General features: G+C 36.0%; 2 protein-coding genes and 1 pseudogene across 3 annotated transcripts; 2 read left to right on the forward strand and 1 right to left on the reverse strand.

Annotated features, from left to right (window-relative positions):
• Positions 1-1,145: 1,145 nt before the first annotated feature.
• LOC143632757 (zinc finger protein ZAT5-like) lies at positions 1,146-2,452 on the forward strand. The gene has a single exon (XM_077101185.1). The coding sequence runs from the start codon at positions 1,407-1,409 to the stop codon at positions 2,358-2,360; it is 954 nt and encodes a 317-aa protein (XP_076957300.1). The 5' UTR covers positions 1,146-1,406; the 3' UTR covers positions 2,361-2,452.
• Positions 2,453-3,974: 1,522 nt separating this feature from the next.
• On the reverse strand, positions 3,975-6,985 carry LOC143632758 (monocopper oxidase-like protein SKU5). Its single transcript, XM_077101186.1, has 9 exons — positions 6,690-6,985; positions 6,501-6,610; positions 5,977-6,247; positions 5,793-5,904; positions 5,314-5,674; positions 4,875-5,243; positions 4,345-4,601; positions 4,157-4,241; positions 3,975-4,060 (listed from the first exon to the last, which is right to left on the reverse strand). The coding sequence occupies exons 1-9, from the start codon at positions 6,834-6,836 to the stop codon at positions 4,018-4,020; spliced, it is 1,755 nt and encodes a 584-aa protein (XP_076957301.1). The 5' UTR covers positions 6,837-6,985; the 3' UTR covers positions 3,975-4,017.
• A 2,695-nt stretch (positions 6,986-9,680) lies between these two features.
• Positions 9,681-13,382, forward strand: LOC143632842 (NAC domain containing protein 50-like; annotated as a pseudogene). Its single transcript, XR_013153583.1, has 4 exons — positions 9,681-9,906; positions 10,737-11,014; positions 11,157-11,345; positions 12,735-13,382. The product of XR_013153583.1 is annotated as an NAC domain containing protein 50-like (transcript).
• Positions 13,383-22,820: the final 9,438 nt, after the last annotated feature.

Raw genomic sequence — 22,820 nt, forward strand, 5'->3', positions numbered from 1 at the left:
CAACAAACTCGATTTCGTAAAACTATTTACGAATAAAAGTTACAGCTTTAACCAGACAACTTAAGATTACGGTAGTTTTAAAGTTTGATTGAAACTGTTGATCATCGTGGTGCTTACTACTAATCAAACTAGTTGAAAATTTTTTTTAAAAAAAATGTAAATCATCGTTGTTCTACGTACTAATCATTGTTTGACATATTTCGAATGATTTAAAGACTGACTTCGTTTGTATTAGTAATGCATTGACCTGGTATAATATATTCTTGTTTTTTATATATATTAAATCTCAACTATGTGATATTTAACAATAAATATATATATTATGCATCAGGAATGTATCAGTATCATCACGCAACTATACTAACACGCAATATTGTGAAAACTTTCTGCCTATCTATACCTACATACAAAATTAATTGTCCGATGGTCTATGAGTCCATCTGTTACGTGTAATCGATGACAACGTTTGATAGTAAACTTTTCAAAAATTATAGGTTTAGTCTTAATTAACTGTTTACTCGTCTGTAACACCGATCACTAACTAACGTTAAATTTTCTATTAAAGATTTGTAAAATTACTAATATACTCTTACTACTAATGAAAACAAAATATTATATGTTTAAAAACCTCTCAGCTTCACTTCGACGGAACCCGAAATTGTTACTTAGAAGATAATCCATCTCATTCGCAATTGCCGAATCAAACATCAACATCTATGATGAAGTGTCACTAACCGGAGTTTCCTCGCTTCTAGCCTTCTACCTGTACCACAACTCATTTTTTTTTGTTATCGACAACTCATTTTTTTTGTTATCGATTGTTTAAGTGTAAATCTTTAAGGATTATGTAAATATGCTTTAAATTAATGTCACCAATAATATGTTAGTGTAGATTGTTATCAGTCTATAACTCATAATTTGAATTACCGAAATCCAATTTACAAATGCTTTATACGAATGTAAAGATTTCTAAGTTTTTACCATGTCCAACTAGAAATGATTGTTTTTGGTAGGTACCGGACCCGTACCGAATCAATACCAAGTTTTGAGTTTTCGGTACCGGTATTTTATGAATTATGTACGAAAAGCGTTTCCAAATATTATAAATTTTTAGAATCGATACTGGTATCATCCCAACTTATCCCTTTCTAAGAAAAATGAAAGAAAGAAGAAGATTAGTTGACTAATTCATGCTTCCTATATATCATCCGCATTCTCATGACAACTTATAAACCTCCAATCTCTCTCCACCATCATATCTCTCATCCATTCACTCACCCACCCACCCAAGCAACCATATGTAAATATTCACCACCACCTATTAATTATACTCTTTTTCTACCTTAACATTCCATTCCATTCCTTCCCTCTTTCTTGGTGTGGGGCTGGAGTGGAATTCAAGCCACATGGAACCTCTCATTCCACACCAAACCACCACCACAACCGCCTCGCCCGACCACGGCCCAAAGGATCCCACCACCACCACCATCATCAAAGGCAAACGTACAAAACGTCCAAGACCCAATATTATTAATCTCACTCATTCCTCCACATCCTACAATGCCTTAACTTCTTCTCCATCATCTTATTCTAATATTCCGACCACCACCGAAGACGAAGACACCGCGAATTGCCTCATTCTTCTCTCCAAAGGTCATAATTTTAATTATATACCTCCAGGTAATAAAAACAATAACAGTATCAGTAACACAGAGGAATTCTCCAGCTACAAGTTTAACAGCAAACGATTCGTACAAACAAACACAGACGCCACAAACGGGTGCATAGGCGTGTACGTGTACGAGTGCAAAACATGCAGCCGTACGTTCCCATCGTTCCAAGCTCTGGGAGGCCATAGAGCGAGTCATAAGAAACCTAGAATTAACGAATTAGATCAACCGAAACACGACGAAGATGAACCATTGCCACCACAGCCACAGCCACCAAACCACAGGGTTTCCTCACCAGGAAACATCAAAAGATTATCATCATCTTCCTCCAAGCTACACGAATGCTCAATATGTGGCGCGGAGTTTAACTCCGGACAGGCATTGGGTGGCCACATGCGTAGACACCGGGCCGCCAACACGCCCGTTACAGGCCTTACGGCCACCAATACCACCTTATCTTTGATTCCTTATGGTCATGTTACGTATGATCATGATCATAATAATAATAATAATCAAAAGACAAGGGATATTGATGGGTTGTGTTTGGATTTGGATCTTAACCTTCCGGCGCCACCTGAAACCGCCGCTCGGGCTAGCTCCAATTATGATCAACAACACCAGGAATCAAATTTCAAGTTCAAACAGCAACCGTCCGTTCATTTATCAACATTGGTGGATTGTCATTACTAATTAAAACAAAGGTGCAAGATTATGTTTTCTTAATATTTGTTTATACTTTGTATTTAATTAATTACACATTTTAAGCTTGTGAAGGTATGTGAAATTGGTTGCCATACCCACAAGTTTCTAATTTTTTATTAATTGGTATACATTCTTTGGATTAAATTTATCACATAGTTGATAGCTTGAAGTTGGTGTTAAGGGATGTTTATTGAATTAGTTTATGATTAATTATTTAGATTATTTTTACCAGTTATTTGAACTTTGATTTATTGAAAACAAATTCGAATTTGAAAATTCAAATTCAAAAGGTGGCGGCGACGCAGCTTGTTGCTCGCTTACATGCTTCTGTATTATAGTTGGATATTTTATTGCTATTAATTAAGCTCCAACATCAAATAAATGTTATATAGTAAAAAAATAAAAATAATAATAATAAAAATTCCAGTTTATTTGAATAAACTGAATTATAAGGGAATAAACGAGAGAGAAAAAATCATTCGTATACGAATTTTATGTTCGTAGGTACGAAAATCATTTTTCCAAATACGAAACTGGTTTAAAATCAAATCAGACTTGAAAGTTACCATATTTGAATTCAGTAATTTAAATTACTGGATATAAATATCAGTTATATGCTTTCAGTTGAACTTAAAATTTTAGTTTTTTAATCATGGCTTTTGAGTTTGTGAAAAGTGGAATTCTTTTCTTGTTTGTGGCTATTGGTTTCCTTGTATTTCAAGTAAGTGAAAGAGAGGTTGGCAAGGTATTGCATTACAATCATAATCAAAAAGTCAAAAGGGATTTGCCTCCTAAAATATGAATTTAACATCGGTGTCACTTAATCCTGTAAGTAATTAAATGCATTCATTATATGTTAAGCCATTAGTTAATCATTTAATCATAAGTTTAAAATTCCCTACCAGCATGATGTACATCTAACATCTTCTAGTTGTTTTAAAATATAATCGTATTTTTATTTTAGATAGTATATATTTAAATATGACATTTTAAAATTCTTGACAGTTGAGTTTAGATATTAGTTTTTATGGTGGAGTAAATGTGGATTAACTAACCAAGCTCTTAATTGTATGTAATGATTTAACCAAAAAACAATTATTCTTCAATCTTCTCTTTTCAATAAAACCGTGTGCGAGTTATTTTAAATTGTTGGATTTATAGTTCGTCCCACCATTTGATCCATTCATCTCATTGCAGTACTTGCGCCTGGGGGTGCATCTTTTTATTTTGGCGCCCACTACTTCATACGTGGTGTTTGGCCACCATGAATGATGATGTGGTAATGGGTTAACGCTCATAACACTTATAGACTTTAGTTACATGATAAAAACACTCAAAAAGCTTTTAAACAAAATCATTGAATTAAACCATTCTAGAGTCAAACTTTTGATATTTTTATAATTATTCTTGAATTTAAACTATAATATATATGTGTACGAAAAACTCATGAGGTAAGTGATCAAATTATTTCTTCACAAGTCGTCTTACAAACCAACTCATCAAGATCATAAACAAAAATAAATCAAAATTATTGCTCAAATTTAATATTTGTCAAAAGAATGATTCAACAGATTCTAACACCATGCATATCTGTGTTTAACCTTAAAGGCTTAAAAGTTAAACCCATATTGATAATCGTACGTACTCACAGAAGTACACATGCTAAGACGAAGAAGATAGTATAAATCCTACAACCACATAATAGAAACAAAACCATGTGTTAGAAAAAAAAACACAAAACAATGTTATGAATAAAAAACGGTAACAAGACGAATTAAGATTACCCGTTTATCGATCGTGTTGCATGAGACGTTGGCGTTGGTGGCACCGGTGTCGGGTTTGGTGGTCCTGGTGGAGGAATGACCGATCCTGAAAGCACAAATTTAATTGATGATTATTTTCATTAATAAAAAATTTCTTAAAGAAAAAAAATGAAAAATTCGAATATGTATAATTGTATATATATACAAACCACAATATAAAAGGTTGGATGGGGGTTGGCGTTCTTTAGCAGGATTCGGGTCAGGGTCATAGACCCGGATATAAAGCTCTTGGCCTAAGTACCAATGTTTCAACACTTGTGAACGTAAGTTCCACATTCCCGGGTTGTCTAGATACACGTAAACCGCGGTCCAACCCGTCGGGTAAACTTGAACCGTTGATCGAACCACAGGATCTTGTAGATTATATATCGATCGCATATCAGGAGTCCACTCTCCATAACCAAACCTATAATCCATATAAGAGTTAGATGTGCGCATAAGCTTGACAAAACGTGCAAGTCAGGTAACAGGTTAAACGGGTTATGACCAAAATGAGCTCAAATTATTATTAGTTTGTTACATTAATATTAATAGATTGATAGATAGATAAATAGACAGGCACAACCACTAATATGTTCTAGTGGCAGATGTGTATGCCTTACAACCACATGGTTATGAAAGGTGGAAAAAATTAGGTGTTAAAGAAAAAAAAAGATCGTTGACAAGTAAATATTCTTACCCTACAACGTAGAATCCAAAACCGTCCAAATGCCAAGTATCGATAACTTGTAAGTTGTTCACAAACACAATTTCAAGCCATCCATCATGAGGCCCGGAGACAACAAAAGTACCATCGATAGCAATGGGGTTAGATGAATTAGCGGAGTATGCATCGAGTTGGTAAGTGCCCGTGCCATTATTATAGTAATCGGCTAGTTTCAAAGCGGTGTTGGGAACACGATACGATACATTGTTAACAGTATAACGAACGGAACGATTGATTTCAGCTAACGACCCTTGGAGAATAAATGTTTGAGATAATGTGACATTCGTCACGTTAAATGTTCCTTGTGGGTTTGGTCTTGCTGCCCCTGCGGTCAAGTTCCACCTAGTGTACATGAAATTTGTAAGTGTGCTCGAAAGGGTATTATAGACATTTTACATCGAAGGCGTTTTACCTGATTGATCTAGCTTGAGTAAGCGAAAAGACAACATCAAATGGGTCGGGGCCGGGTGGTAATTGGCCTTGGACAGGTGTGGTTGAGGCTTCATAATGTAACACCCCAACACCAATTAGGCTGCTAGATTCGGATGTGTTAACCATTTTAGGGCTTGCCACGATGTAATAATCGGCCTCGGGTTGGTTTGTTGTTACCAAAACCGAGTAAGATTGGCCGACGTGTATGTCAATCGAATCTAACATTATTTGGTTTGTATATGACCCCTCTGTCTCAACTAGTAGCATTTGATGATTTTGAATCCTGAAATTGATGCTCCATTGTGTTCCAACGTTTGATATCCTTATTAAATATGTTTCATCTATAAAACAATTTAATAACATAGAATTATTTATAATACCAATATTATGTAACCATAGTTAAATATAGTACTAGTTTTAATTAAGTAGATAACTACGAGAACAACATAAATACATTACCTTCTTCAACAACAATTGTCTGATTTGTTTGTGGGTAACGGCTATGTCCGTTCAAAAGCATTGACTTCGGAAGTAGGTCAAGATTTGACTTTTTCAAAGACGGACGGACGTCCTGAGAATTTAATAAAAATAAATAAATAAAAATGATAGAGAGAATATAGTGTTTGTGACTTTAGTATTTTACCTTAAAGCTCTCATTGTACCAATCTCCAACAAGAAGATCGAACTCGCCACGTGGTTTGGGAAATGGAATCGGAATCACAACCCGATTGTTGACTCGGATCGGGCCAAAAGCTCCACCAGCCTTGTGGAAGTTGATGGAGGGGAAATAAGAGAAAGTGCCAATTTGATCTTTTAGAGTGAACACATAAGTCCAATTCAAACCGGGTTGGATCGGGCAGTTGGTACCCGATACTCCATCTTGCCACGAGTTTAGCCTTTGTTGTATGCCATTCCTGAAATATCGATCACAACCTGTTTCATTAATCGGGCTGACCCGAAATGCCTTCATCGGGCCAATATGGTCACAATAAGGGCCGATGGACTCCCTTTCTACAAGCCCATAGAAGGTAGGCCCAATCATTACACGGCCTTGGACTAATTATACTTATTATGTCATTTAAAAAAAAACGATCATAACATTTGAAACATAGTTGTCGAAACCAGCGAAAATAAATGAATTTAACGTTGTATATCGAGAAAGCCTACCACGTGATCAAAAGAGGTTCATCCATGTTATTGAAGACGTTAACATGTATAATGTCATTGGTAGTTGCATTAATCAACGGGCCAGGAAACATCCCATTGATCGTTATGACCTATCAATAATAAGTACATAAATAAATAAATGAACATCTTCTCTAACACCCATAAAAAGAAACAGACAGTTCATCATACCGGTTGATCAACTGAAACTGGTTTAATCGTTGTATCAATATTTACTTGCCACTCAAGGAAAATATCATCAGCATTTACCAACACGTGCAATGGTGTCGTAATACTAACTAAAAATACTAGCCAGAAATGATGGCCGAAGAGAGCCATATCATAGGCGGTCTACGCTTTGATTTTTGAACTAAGAAAGGTGTATACTCGACAATCATATATTCGATTGGTCGTGTGATAATAGGACAAGAAAAGGGAGATATGGTGAGTATTTCATAGTGTAACATGAAAACAAACATTGGCTTCGGAGGAAACAAAGTAAAAACAAGAAGAATTTGTCTTATAGTTATAGCCTATAGGCGTTGTATTTTAAACTTTTATTTAAATTTAGTTTGGGCCTAGTGCAATCTTTTCTGTAAAATAGGTTCTCCGCCGGTCGGGTTAAGTTGTGACACGTCTACGGCTTTAAATATGGGCCTAAACTGGGCCTGATAGTTATTATTGGGTTATATAAAATTGTTTTCAAAAGTGTTGAAATTATAAATGTCTCAAATAATGTCTGTATTCTGTAAGAAAGTATGCAAAGTTAAATGCCAAAAAAAAATATGACTAAATAAGATTGATTTTGAAAATTTGAGTTTGCTTGAGTTTGGCTCGATAATTCATGACTTTCATAAAGCATAATAGAAAGTAATAGAATTTAAATTATCATATAATAATGATAAAAAAAGTAGTGTTATTATTAATACCAAAAAAATTGAGAAACTTCAACAATACTAACTTTTTTATTATAAAATTGTGATTAAAATAAATAATACAACACATAGCTTTTATATTTTTAAAATAAACAAATATAATTAATTGAACTAAATCTAGATACTGAAACTTGGATAAGTGATGGTGATGATGATGATGGACCTTGGTATTAACATCAAGAGGTTTCTTGAACGATGGGCAACAGGTTTGCTTTACTTGTACTCCGAAATGCTACTATTTTTAATCATCAATTCTTTAAACAAGTTTAAGCAAGCTCTAATACACGTTGTTTCCTTAATCATAATATTAAATTAAAATAAAACATTATTCCTTCTTAATTGCAATAATCCATTTATTTCATAACAGCCATTATGATACTAAGTTTTAAAAAACAAATGACATCTCATAATCTTTTTAAGCAATCATCCAATTTAAATAAAGACATTTTCGATACACCTCTTGATAAATAGTCTTTTCAGTAAACATATGAATACCAAAATTTTATGACCCTATGAAAATATGAAAAATAAAAAGCTCTAAATCGATATTACAAAAATCTGAACTTAACAAAAAAAAACCTAAAATACTTACAACATGAGTCAGGTATACCGACATAGACTATACTATCTGATTAATTGAAAAACTGAATTGAAAAACTGAATTGAAACCAATAAATTTGACATGCAACAAGTAATTAAAGAGATAATAATATAATATACTAAATATATTTGATTAGAGAGAATATATCTTTACAAGTTGGTACACGATTATTAATATTAAAAAATATCAAATTATTAATAACTAAGGGGGTGTTTGTTTTTTCTTCAAACATCTTCAAGGAGCTAATGTCTGCAGGCGCGCAGACATTACCCTTGAAGACTGTTTGTTTTTTTTCTTAAAACAGATCTGAAGTTATCTTCTTTCATCTTAAAAGAAAAGCAAGGAAATCTTGCTTAAAACATCTTCACAAAAAAACCCTACTCTTCTCCCTTTGCAGCCACCCTCTCATCCACTGCTCCTACCACCGTCCGCCAACACCACCACCCACCGTACGCCGCCACCACCACCCCCGTACCCCGCCGCCACCGTCCACCACCATCCACCGCCACCACCACCACCACCGTCCACCACCCACCATCCATCACCACCACCGTCCACCACCCACCATCCATCACCACCACCGTCCGCCACCACCACCACCATCCATCACCGCCACCACCACCATCCATCACCCACCACCACCACCATCCATCACCGCCACCACCACCACCATCCATCACCGCCACCACCACCGTCCACCACCCACCATCCATCACCACCACCGTCCACCACCCACCATCCATCACCACCACCGTCCGCCACCACCACCACCATCCATCACCACCACCGTCCACCACCCACCATCCATCACCACCACCATCCATCACCACCACCACCATCCATCACCGCCACCACCACCATCCATCACCCACCACCACCACCATCCATCACCACCACCGTCCACCACCAACCAAAACCATCCATCACCACCACCCATTGTCCACCACCACCATCCACCGCCACTACCCACCGTCCGCCGCCACTACCACCATCCACCACCACCACCTTCCACCACCCACCAAAACCAAATCGGCATGGCAAGCAAAGACTAAAAACTAGATGTAACTTGAATAAATGACTTCTATCTTGTGAGATAAGTTTGACAGTTATGCAGACAGTATCAGCTTATAAAAACAAACAGTCTTATATTTTCAGCTTGCAGATCTTCAGACCACATCTTCAGTTGCAGACATGAAAACAGATGAAATCAGCTTGCAGACAGTTTATGTCTGCAAAAACAAACAGCACCTAAATCATTTTCGTTCGTAACACAAAAACAAAAGCAACCATAATTTTCCAACAACCTAGAATAAAAAACACAACATGACACAGAGTCACAAAATAACTACAAACCTCCATTTCCAAAGTACAGATCATGTTACATGTCTTATTGCACAACGTACAACCACTAAACCAAAAAACACATAACCATCATCATCAAAACTAAAACTAAACTAAACTCAAAACCCCCAAAGCAAGCAGCCACTTTGTGTTCGATTTCCGTGTGAAACAAGCATCCATTCATCTCACTTGCTTCACTTACAATATTATTATTATTATTATTATTATTATTATTATTATTATTATTATTATTATTATTTCGTCAATCATTTTGTTTTCTTCTTAACAGAAAAAAAAAGAGTGTGACCCAGACACACATTAATTATTTGATGCAAAATGAGTCATGATTTAATGGCTGTGGCTGTGGCAGTGGCACCACCTGTGACGTCATTAGCACCTGGGTTCAGGTTTCACCCAACCGATGAGGAACTTGTAAGGTATTATTTGAGGCGGAAGGTGTGTGGGCAGCCGTTTCGATTCGAAGCTGTTTCGGAAGTTGATGTTTATAAATCTGAACCTTGGGAGCTTGCTGGTAATAATTTTGATATTTTTTTCAATTCTGAATGTCTCATTTTATACAGCTTTCGGTTCGCTTAAATGATAAATCATCAATTGCTAGTTGGTTATTTGGTTTGTAAGTGTGCTATGCTACATTAACAGTCTAGAAAATAATTGATCCCTAAGAACAACTTATTCATTGAAGATGAAATTGCGTTAGGAACGACCACATATTGGGGTGTGCACGGTTTGGTTTGGGTCGGTTTTGGACTTTTGGGCTAAAACCAAACAATTGAAAACCGTTTGTGGTTTTTACGGTTTTGCCATTTGAACTCGAAATTCTGGGGCTGTAAAAAAATGGACCTACAAACAATGAATTTGAACTTAAATCATTTTGTTAATAAGCAAGTCATTGATTAGTTTACATTTGGGCTAAAATATTTGACTTACATATTTATTAAATTTTTATAAGTTACTTTAAATAAGAAACTAAATATCTACAAATTTGGTTTGGTCCGGTTTTTTCAATTTTTATTACATGCAAAACCAAAACTGGACCGTAAGTTTGATTTTACAAAACATAAAACTAGACCGTCGGTTTTGTTTCGGTTTGGTTTTTTCCGTTTGGTATTTTCGGTTTAGGACCGTTTTTTTGGTTTCACGCGCATCCCTGCCCTAAACTGTGTTAACTAGGGTCTTTGTGTTGTTTCATAGAATTTGCATTCTACTAGTATTTCTTTAGGAAGATAAATCTCACACACGAATTCACATACGTCATCCAAATGTTCTCATGTGCTTTTATTTAAGGGTGAATTTATTGTTTAAAATAAGATTTCTTACATATTATCATTCATAAATTGTTAGATTATTCAAGCCTGAAAACAAGAGACCTTGAATGGTACTTCTTTAGCCCTGTAGATAGGAAGTATTGCAACGGTTCTCGTTTGAACCGTGCTACTGGTAGTGGCTACTGGAAAGCAACCGGAAAAGACCGATGCGTTCGCCATAAGTCTGAAACAATAGGGATGAAGAAAACACTGGTATTCCATAGCGGACGGGCCCCAGATGGCAAGCGAACGAACTGGGTGATGCATGAATACAGACTTGCGGATCAGGAGTTGGTGAGAGCTGGCATTTCTCAGGTTGGAATATTTAAATTTGGATCACTAATTGTTATTATTGTAGTTAGAATGTTAGATACATATGTGGTGATATTATTATTATTTGCTTGGAAAGATGAATCATGAATTGAAAGTTATTTGTGTTGTTTTGTGCATGGAACAGGATACATTTGTGCTGTGCCGGATATTCCAGAAGAGCGGTTTAGGGCCGCCTAATGGTGACCGTTATGCACCGTTTCTAGAGGAAGAATGGGAAGACGATGCGACCCTTTTGGTTCCTGGTGGTGAGACAGAGGATGATATGACTCCTGGTGATGAGTTGACTCAGGCTCAAGGAAATGACATTGTGCAGGTATTATCTTGTATTCATATTATGTAGGTATTATCAGCGTATCCTTTGCCCACACACACACATATATATACGATCAGTGGCGAAGTATAGTGAGGGCCCGAGCCCCCCCCCCCTGTTTTTTCGCGTAATAGTGTAAATTTACCCGTTTTTCATCCGAAATTTGTTATACGTAGTGTAAATTAAGCCGTTTTCGACCGAAAATTTAAGCCCGGACCCCGTTTTTTGCGCGGTAGTGTGAATTTACCCGTTTTTCATCCGAAATTTGTTATACGTAGTATAAATTAAGCTGTTTTCGACCGGAAATTTAAGCCCGGGCCCCCTTTTTTTTGCGCGGTAATGTAAATTTACCCGTTTTTCACCCGACATTTGTTATGCGTAGTGTAAATTAAGCCGTTTTCGGTCGAAAATTTGAGCCCGGCCCCCGCGTTTATAACTTTTTTAAATACATTTTGAGTCCCCCCCCCCGGTGTCTTAGTCCAAGCTTCGCCACTGTATATGATCCGTAGAGAACTCGAGAGAACTCCACTTAAACAAGAATTTATTTTATTTTTACATTTTTTTATATGTTATTATTCTTTGCCAAAACTAAAAAATTGTAGTTAGCAAGATCACATATATGTAATGCATCAGATTACATATATTGTAAAAGTAGGTTTCCAAGGCCGAGTACTCCCCGAGTACTCGCTACAAGGTATGCCGCCGAGGAAAGTTTCTTTAACTCCGCCTAGTTACTAAGAATCGATCAAAGGTGGTCAACTTCAACCAGAATCACAGCTACTCGGTGAACTTGAGCCGATTTTGATTTAAAAAAATAAAACATAATTTGTATTTCTATAATATTAAAGAACAAATATCCTTTTTTTTTATTAATGATTAGCAATTCTTAGAATAATCTATTATTTAAAAATGTATTTCTCTTTTTTATATTGATATTCACCTATTTTGTTATAAATATTAGTAAATTTATGATATTTGACATATATATAATATCCAAAAATTAATTTTCTTTATATTTACCATGTCCGCGTACTCTCCGAGTACTCCCCGAGTACTCCGAGTACACCAAACTCCCCAGTCGGCCGCCTAGGGTCCGCCTAGCGACTTGATATATGTAAATGTAATATATGATAGGCATATATGTAACTTCGCCATATCCTTGAATTGTTGACCTCTACCCTGAAAGAATTGCAAAGTTTAAAATTCATCATTGACTATTAGGCAAATGACCAAAATACCTTGCACATTCAAATTAACCAAATTTGATGGAACGGTTGTTCATTGGTTTTGCAAATGATATGTATTCAATCAAGTTATGAATCAAATATGTGTATATGTTTGCACATTACAATAATGGCCTTGTGTACTTGTGAACTGAACTCATGTTCACAGGAAACTGCTGCTGACGTGATCCCTTTAAGAAGCGAGCCTATGGTGGAACCACCAACGATCCCGTTTGTCTGTAAACGAGAAAGATCTGACGATTGTGTTGTAGATCATGGGCCCGAGCTAGAAACCATCTCGCTTTTCGAAAATAAAAGTCAAAACAGGAAGTTGACCCGAACACCAACGGCAGCAACAGAAACAGTTCAGAAGACTCGACCACGAGTCAAGATCCAAGTGCACTCATGGAGTTCCCTCTGCTGCAGTCTCTTGACGCTAATAAAAGTCAACCATCATCAAGTCAACCCTCGTTCCATGCCTCGACACTTGAAAAATCCGTGCCACCTGGATATTTAAAGTTTATAAACAATTTGGAAAGTGAGATCCTTAATGTTTCAATGGAGAAAGAGACTTTGAAGATTGAAGTGATGCGTGCAAAGGCGATGATCAACATTCTTCAGTCGCAAATCGATGCGTTGACCAAGGAGAACGTTGACTTGAAAAGGGGCGTGTAGGTAATTTCATGTTGGATAATGCAAGCCTAGATTTTGTAGTTTTTTTGGCCCTTGGACACATTGGCTGCTACTGTGGTCTAGTTTGTTTTGTGCACATGTAGTACCTTGTTTTTAGACAAATGTTAAAAGACTGTCTTTCAGTTTGTCATTAAATAAAAGCTTTGTTCTATGCCAACTGCCCAAGTAACCGAGGTTATCTTGGTCATGTGTTTAGTCTTTAGACTTTGTTGATCTAAACATGCGGTGCTCTAGTTTTTTGGTGCCGACCAATTGCGATGTTTATGTGGTAAAAATGTAAGCTAGGTTCATTGTGTAGTGATAGTAAAATAGGTTATTTGGGCCTGTATGAATACGAGTGGGATAGAAGTCATACCGGATTACTGAGTTTTTTTATGGCTCGAAGCAAGTCTGATTGGTTTGATCTGAAACACTTCTTTTTAATGTTTTGAACTTTTTTATTGTATTTAGTGTGTCGTAAAGATTATTGTTTTAGCAATGATCCTATTCGTTCGAAACCGTGATCTCGAGAGGTTTTATGCGTTAGAACTAGTTTAGACGATTTTCATTTTATTTGTTTTGTTTGTCAAAACAAACGTACCAAAACAACCGATTCATAAACTCGCTTCGCATTTAATTTTTTGTCCATTCAAATTTAGGAAAAAATAAGAAGTGTAATCTTCATAGAGCTTAAGGCCATTCCAATATTAGGAATCACAAGTGTGAACAACATTCGTCAATATCAAGATAATGTGCATATCTATCCAAATTTTGTTACTAATACTTTTGTTATGTTCCTTAAAAATCAAATTTAGTTTGTGCATTGAGCCCTTATAAGTCATACGATCTAGCTCGGCCTATATCTACACGTATGTACGTACATACACACATACAGAGGATAGCTTATAAGAAAGTTAGTTTTAACAAAGATATGTTGGAATCGGATAAAACACGTGTACATGTTATTTTAATTATACTACAACTATTGTATCATATAACACGGACAACATTTTCTCTCATTTATCAGCACCACGTACAACTATTTATGTAGTTATAAATCGTACCTAAAATGAGTTTATGTGTTAGACATGCCCATATATGTATGTATGTATGTATATACAAATTCTCTAGTCAAAGACGAAAACCTTTTTGTGAAGTAAAAAAATAATGATTGATTAGGGAAAAGAAATATATATACAACTACCGGTTTCTTAACGCAAAGGGAAGAGCCAACTACCACGTGGTCAATAAGTTGCTTTTCAATCCACATGAAGGACTACACCAATAATGCATTTAACTTACAAATTATGTGTGATGAGATGGACCATGCTATCAATATATAGAAAATGAATTGCCATATTCAATATGTAAAAGTTAGGCATAATAAATGAACTTAACATATTTGGTATATGATGCAATGATGCATAATTATCTATTTTGTAGTATAATAAGAACCGCGTAACACAAAGGGAACGATGGGGAAGTAGGACGTCGATCAAACAAAATCTGGGTTCGGTTCAGGTTTCAAGCCAACACGAGTTTTCATCCGTGACGTGTTGGGTTTTGGTTTCTTTTATTTCTTTCTAGTCGATTCCGGACTCGTTTTTGTCCGTTTTTTTCAGTTTCGTTTTTGTTCGGTTTGAATTCTTTTAGTTTCGTTTTAATTGATTTTTTCGATTTTGATTGATGTGGTCCGGTTTTGGCTTTTTGTTTCATTTTCGTCGATTCTTTCGGTTTCGATTCGATTCTAGGTGAGTTTTTTTTATGGAACGAGGACAACGTACAAACATATTAGTGTTTTTACTTTTTTTTGTTTATGATTTATATTTTGAGTTATAATTTTTTTATTTTTTTTTTGAATATTTTTTTGAGGGTTTTTTTTATCTTAATAGAAAACCCCTAAAAAAGAAATTCAAAAAAAAATCATAACTTAAAATATAAATAAAAAACAACAAATTTTAAAAAACTAAAATGTTTCCGCCGTTATTTTCGTTCAAAATAAAAATAAAAATAAAAAAACACTCAAAACCCGGTTCGACCCTAACCTATTCCGACCCAAACCAAAACAACCCTTTTTTTAATTGACCTGTTTTGACCCAAACTCATTCTGACTCAAACTTGTTTTGATCCATGACTTGTTCGATCCAACCCAACCCAACCCAACCCAACCCATTTACCACCTGTATTACTTCACATTTTGAGATATTAACATTGACAATTTTATGTTAGCACTTAAATAATTTTTCTAATTTAATCCTCTTCATCATAAAATGTGTTTTTGACATGCTTATCTTCTCGTTTTTCATAGCAAAGTATTTTATTTTATATATGAAGAAAAATTATGAGACTTAAAAGAAAAATGAAAAATATATGTTGTAAAAATAGTACATTGTTTTTAACGACGACACACGCCCCCAAAATCAATTTAATTATTATTTTGTGAGATTAAAACATGTACATGTTTAATATAAATGCCTTATAATAAAAGAAAATGTACTTATTTTATCTTATGATAAATAAATGGTAACCATAGGAAAAGTGGTTTCATTTTAGAAAATAATTCGGATCTCAAAAGTCACATAACGTGGATTGTAGGTACCCATATGACTATATGAGCCTCAATCACTACGCTAATTAACGCCTGTATTAACTATTAATTTGAATGGGCATGTTCTAATTTGGAATATCTTACAATACTAAGGTCATGTGTAGTGGAAGAGCTATAAATGGGGGTGAATTGTGACGCTTAGCGTCCAGTCAGCATGAAGTGGAAATTTGTTTTTCGGGTGTAATGGTGTAGGGGATACAAGTTGGGCCCACAGTGTGTTATTTTATTATTTTCTTTTTTATAACTAAACTAATTAAATAAAAACCAATTTATTTAAATAATTAAATAAAAATGCATTAAAATTAAAAAGAAATACAAAAAAATTAAAAAACATAACTAATAATGCATTAAAATTAAAAAAAATACATAACTAAAAATATTAAAAAACATAACTAAATAACATACTAATATCCATAATATTTGCGCATTTTTTCAATTTGTTGTCGTTGCAATAATGCGGCCTCTTCGTGTGACCCGGCTGCTTTGAGGGATTCACATTTTTCACTCAGTTCCCGCAATTCCAACATTTGGTCAATCTTTTCGTGTTGTTTGCTGGTTTCTTTCATGACATCGTTGAGTTCCTCGACACATTTTTTTTTGTTTTTTGATGATTTTTCTCATGGTAGCGGCAACTTCCACGAGTGTCGGTTGGTTCGGGTTGTTTGTAGGATTCATTTTGCTAATTTTTTGAAGAATTTGGGTATGAATTGTGTATGAAATGGAGAAAAAAGTGTATGTTTATATATATATATATATATATATATATATATATATATATATATATATATATATATATATATATTATATACATATATATAGTTTAAATTATTTTATATATATTTATATATCCGTTACCCCCCAACGGTAACATTATTATTATATTATTATAATTCAAGCGAGCAGGCGACAAGTTATCCCCGCCCCCGCCCCCGCCCCCGCCCCAAATCGCCCTAAAATCGCCGAGGGGGCGGTGTTCTAGCCCATTCGCGCCCTTTTGTCGCCCAATTCAACACCCACTACGTTTGGCCTAATAAACAAAAATAAGGATGCCTAGGTGTCCTAACCACATTCATTCCTAGATTAAAATTCCATACTAATCTTCTAATTTCTCTTCTCCTTAATCCATGTTATCTATAGGTCATTGGTGAAAATGGTTTGACTCATGAGTTAAATCTCAAGATATAATGCATACATTAATGACTATTTACAATAATATAAAACCTAAAAACATATTTTTGCTCAATGTATACATTACTTTTTATTAAAAATGTCAACACATGTTTTAACAATAAAGACTCGTGAATTCAGTTTGAATTATGCGAGACTTCTCACTTCATATATATAAATTTTTAATTATTCTGTTAAATTTAAATTTCCAATTAATGTGATTATTAAATTTGTATCTTTAATTTAATATTCTAACATAGTTAAAAAAATTTAAGCATTAAAACAATGATCAGTTATACCTAAAGAAATTTGGAGTCCTGTAATTGTAATTCATATTTTTTTTTCTAAAAAGATATAAAACCGAATTCTTTGTTTTGGAAACTGTAAAATTTCTTTTTTTATTTCATAAACATTTATTACATAATCAATTTCAACAAAACAAATCTTATGTTACTCTACTAATAAAAGAAAGTGTTGATGCTTAAGTGTCAAGCCTACATTCACTTATAGCCTAATTTTTCATCATAATTCCTAATATCTCATCTCATTTATCCTAATTATCCAAAGTCAAACCCATATTATTAATTGGGTTATAGCATAGTTAGATGGATTTTATTAACTATTTAAAGGTGTATAAATGTCATGTTTATAATCACCATTCAAGAAGAATTGATGCTAAATATAATCAATTATTGGGTTGGTTGTGGTTTTTCAACATCGCATAAAGTATATATTTAGGTGTTCATATATGTAATCTGATAACATTATACTCAAGATTATTGCCTATATGCACATTGATCATCATCTTTTAAACATTGTTACACGAAAAATTATATTAAGTTCACATTATCCACCATGTGTAGTACATGTAGTGAAACATGAAGAAAATACATTTTATAAGTCGTGAAACGTGAAAATTGTGTAACATCACGTAAATTTCGGGCCAAAAATGTCAATTTCCAAAGTCAAGTGACCAATTCTGCCAATTTTTAACCTACAAGGACTAAAAGTATAAATTCTGATTTCCTGACCTATCGCGGTACGCGATGGGCCAAAGGAGACACCCATCGCGTACCGCGATAGGGTAGTCTGACACGCGTGACACGTGTGCCACGTGGCAACGCCTGCCGCCACGTCTCACCACGTGGCTCGGCGCCTGCCACGTGTTGACACGTGGCAGGTCTAGGGGATGACTGCGCAGGCCTACGGTACGCGACGGGCCAGCCAGGGGACTCATCGCGTACCGCGATGGGGTCCGATTTCAGCCCTATAAATAGCAGCCTCCGGATCTTCATAATCTCACACCAATTTTCACACACTTACTCTCTCACTACTCTCTCTCTCTACACCTCGTAAAGCGTTCCCTCGATTCGAATTGAAAACCGTGTTCCGTTGCCTCGTTTTCCGTGCCCTACACCTCGATAAACGTGCCACTTTCCGACGACGTTCCGAGTAAAGAGGAGGTGCTGCCCAGACGTCCCGATAGCTACTTCGAAGTACGTGCTATAAGAGTTGGTGTCTCGATAAGCGTGTCAAGGTTTGATCAAAGCGTGTGTTGATAAGAAGGATAGAGTCGAAGTGTTGCCCGAGTGTGAAGGGTATTTCTAAGCCAAGCAAGGTAGGCATAATGCCCGACCAAAATAATAATAAAATATTATAAAGGCTTAATACCCAAGTCGATATTATTCTCGATAAACAAATAAATGAATAACAAAGAAAATAAAGAAAGAGAAATAATATATATATGAGTATATATATGTGTATAAATATTCTTTGTTATAAAATATATTATTTAAGTATAATGAGTATACTTAAATAATAAAGAAATAAATACGTTTCTTAATGAAGAATAAACATCGGGTTTTTTATAAATAAACTAAAGGTTTATAAATTACTATTAAAACTAAAGGTTTTAAAGTAAAAAAAAGAGAGAGAATGAACTAAAGGTCTTAAGCCGGATCGTGTATCTGACTAATGAATGTTATACTCGTACTATAGGTGCGAGATAGCGAAGGAAAGACTAACGTACGGTGTTGGAAGCCGATCCCATTGAATGGTGAATACGCCCCACTTTTACAAACTTGTTTTCAAACAAATAAACGTGTTATGTGTAAAACTTTACATGAGGCTACATGTCTCTAAAAACATTATAAATAAGAGTATAAGCCAGCACTCAGGCTATGGTATAAGTTTGTTTGGATCCTTACATATGTGGAACGCGGTGGGCACATCGCACCACGCTTTGTCACGACCTCCAGCCACAATGGGCCGGACCTAATTTACGTCCGAGTGGGGAATGGCCGTGTGTATATTTATGGTACCTAAGTTATGTCATAAACGTTGCGGTGTTTCGCTGAGGTGACCTAGTGCAGAGACTCAAGTTTATGATGATTGTTTTAACTTGATTATTCCTAAGCCAAGATAGGCCGAGACTTACGTGGTCTCGAGGGGTAATTAAGTAAAGAAAATATTTTAGCGTCAGCATATTCACCAGCATTCGTTGCTGACGTATTTTATTTAACATTTTGCATGTAATCAGGAATAGAGCTTGCAAGACGAAGAAGCTCAAGAATCTGATGGCTCGGATAATTTTGTGTAAATATAAAATATGGTGGTTTTGTAAAACATATAAACAAGTAAACTTAAAACGAGACTTTCGTCTCGTCTTTTGTATTGTAAATATTTATAATATCGATCCTTTGTTTTTATAAAGTCTTCCGCTAAAACCCGTAACTCTTATTTATTTACAAATACGATACCAACTATGGATCATACCCCTAGGCCTAGAATGGGGGTGTGACAGGTTGGTATCAGAGTCATCGATCTTAGCGAACTGGGTATCATAAAACAATACCCAAGCTTTGATTCAAGCATAGGAAATATTTACTTGCTTATTTGAATATGGATAAGATTGGTTGGTAACCTTTTCTTTCCCTCTCCTCAATCTAAACCACCTATCAAAGATGTCTTATGAGAAGTTAATGGAATATTATGATAAGGAAGCAAGAAGAGCAAGGAAGTATTACAAATTTCCACAAAGCATCATGAGTAAAGACTACTTCGAGTCATTTTTCAACAAGGAACATAATCAAAATCCCAATCCAAGTCCAATCTACCACCTTGACAACACTCCACACGAAGTATATCAACCACCAAGGCATTCAAGCTATCGTCCATCAAGTCTACCTATGTACCAACCATCGGAAGTTCCGATATATTACCCATCGGAGACTCCAACTTATCAACCTTCGGAAATACCACAACAATTCCCGACCGGATATGTACCACCAAATCCGCATCCTTCGTACGCTTTCCTCTCAAACTTACCAATAAAAGAGGAACCAAAATCTTCTTTATCCGACTGGATGCAATGCCACTCCGATCAGCGAAAGTGGCATACCGGTAATTCAACCATGGATTCCGCCAGCTCACAACACAACAAGGAATGATCATCTAGCAAGCCCAAGATGAGGGTGACTATGCCATACGAGAAGATTCATATGCCCGCAATGACCAAGGAGGAACTGGAAGATAAACAAGAAAAGGAACCGGAGGAAGAAACCGACCCCGAGGAAGAAATGGAAGAGGAACCTGAGGAGGAGATGGATCCTGAGGAAGATGAATTTCCCGACAACCCAAATGAAGAAACCACACCGGAAGAGGAACAACACTCAACTCCAAGCTATGGGTCTGTGGATCCATACATTAAATTTCTCCAGGAACTCAAGGGTAAGGCGTCATCAAGCTTCCCACCATACCTAGGTGAGATTCCATCCATTGAAGAGCAAGCAAAAGAAATTCAAGAGCAAAATGAGGCTGCCAATGCTTTCTTCAATTACCAATCAGATGAGACGGCAACTCCATATCCTGATCCCAAGAACCACTACGACATTGTGATGATGGGTTACCGCGACCCACCTCCAAGATATGGGTATCCGACTGACATGCCTCAGTCCCAGGAGGAGCATTTGGATCGAGCCTTGCACGAAACTGATGACCTTAGGAAGAAGATTGTTGTGGATGAGAAGAAAAAGAAGAAGATAGGAGACAAGCTTCTTTGCAAATGCAACAAGCTCACCAAAGTTGTGAAGAAGTTTATGAAGGATTGAGAAGAGAAAGTTTATGTGTGTAAAATAGTTTGTATGATATGTGTATAATATGTATCATAAGGATAGGATCTTATATATCGTTTTAACGATATATAAAGTATGCTGTAAAATGATATACGTATCATTTATGATACGTATATGGATGTGAAATAAATAAAACTTGTATAATAAGAAAAGAAATGTGTGAAATTTCAGATAAAAAGAATAAAAGATAAAATATGTCTCGACAAAGTGATAATAGAGAGGCCTCCCGAAAGGAAGCCGAAAGACATAGAGGAACCAATTCCCGATAAGTGTATGAATCAAATACAACAAATGATCAGAAAAGTTGTTCGAGAAGAATCCAAAAATAGAACACGATCTAGACAAACAAAACACACTCAATCTGAAAATCCTTCTCGAAAATCTCTTTCTAAACCTCGTACTCGACCTTCAAGAGAGGAAGAGAGCGAACATGAATCAAACGCTGATGTAGGGGTTCGTAAAAAATTTAAGAAACTCAAGATAGGAGGATGTTCCTTTAAAGACTTTAAGTATTACGGACCGAAAGAAATCCACGGTGACAAGGGAGCCATCAATACCGTAAGGTGTCTTGAAGAGATGGAGACGATTGTTATCACGAGCAAATGTACGGAAGAGGAGAAGATACAATATTCGGCCTTGATGTTCAAAGGTGAAGCACTGGAGTGGTGGAACACATTGATCATGAGTTGAGGAAAGGAGGTAATGTATGGTTTGACGTGGAATGAGTTCAAGGAGTTATTGATGTCCAAGTTCTGTCCGATGCACGAGACAGATCAAATTCAAACTAAGTTCTTAGCTCATAAGGTTGTCGGAACAAACCTTCGTGAGTATAACATGAAATTTCACGAGTATTGCCGATTAGTTCCCCAGCTGGTTACCCCCGAGTCCAGCAAAGTTACACGTTATATATGGGGACTACCTCGTGAAATTCGTGATATGGTGAGATCGCACTTGCCACAAACCGCTAACTCCGCGATGGAGTTGGCTGGGTACTTGATGGGCAGAATGATCCGCAACAAGGAGGAAGATAGAAAGGTTGTACCGACACATGACTCAAGAAAGAGTGGAGATACCCATTTCAAGGGTAAAGATCAACGAAGGTCTAGCTCCAATCTCGGCATCCCTCAATGAAAAATTTGCAAGAAATATCATAGAGGTAGATGCAACCTTGCTTCACGAGTCTGTGAATCATGTAACCGATCCGACCACGCTACGGCCGACTGTTGGAAGAAGAAGATGACCTGCTACAATTGTAAGGAGATGGGGAATCTTAGCTTCGAGTGTCCCAATAATAAGCCCACGACGGGTGGTGCGGGAGGTAGCGGTCAAAAGAATAAGCCCAAGAAGGGAAATGCAAGGGTCTTCGTCCTAGACACAAAGAAAGCGGCCGACATGCCGAAAACTATCACCGGTACGTTCCTTGTTAACAACGCATATGCTAGAGTCTTGTTTGATTCAGGTGCCAACTTAAGTTTTATAGATTATAAGTTTTGTAGTCTATTAAACGAACCTTTAATCAAACTCAATAAAACTCTAAGCGTCGAGACCGCTAACGGCGTAACTGTTAAAATTACTGAAGTTTTAGAAAACGGAAAAATCTTATTAGCCGGTTATGTTTTGCCAATTTCATTGTTACCCATGACTCTTGCTGGTTTTGATGTTGTATTGGGAATGG

Source organism: Bidens hawaiensis, unplaced genomic scaffold (genome assembly GCF_021521415.1).
Source record: "Bidens hawaiensis isolate Kalapana, Puna unplaced genomic scaffold, B.hawaiensis_p1.1 tig00006534_1, whole genome shotgun sequence".
NCBI classification, from domain to species: domain Eukaryota; kingdom Viridiplantae; phylum Streptophyta; class Magnoliopsida; order Asterales; family Asteraceae; genus Bidens; species Bidens hawaiensis.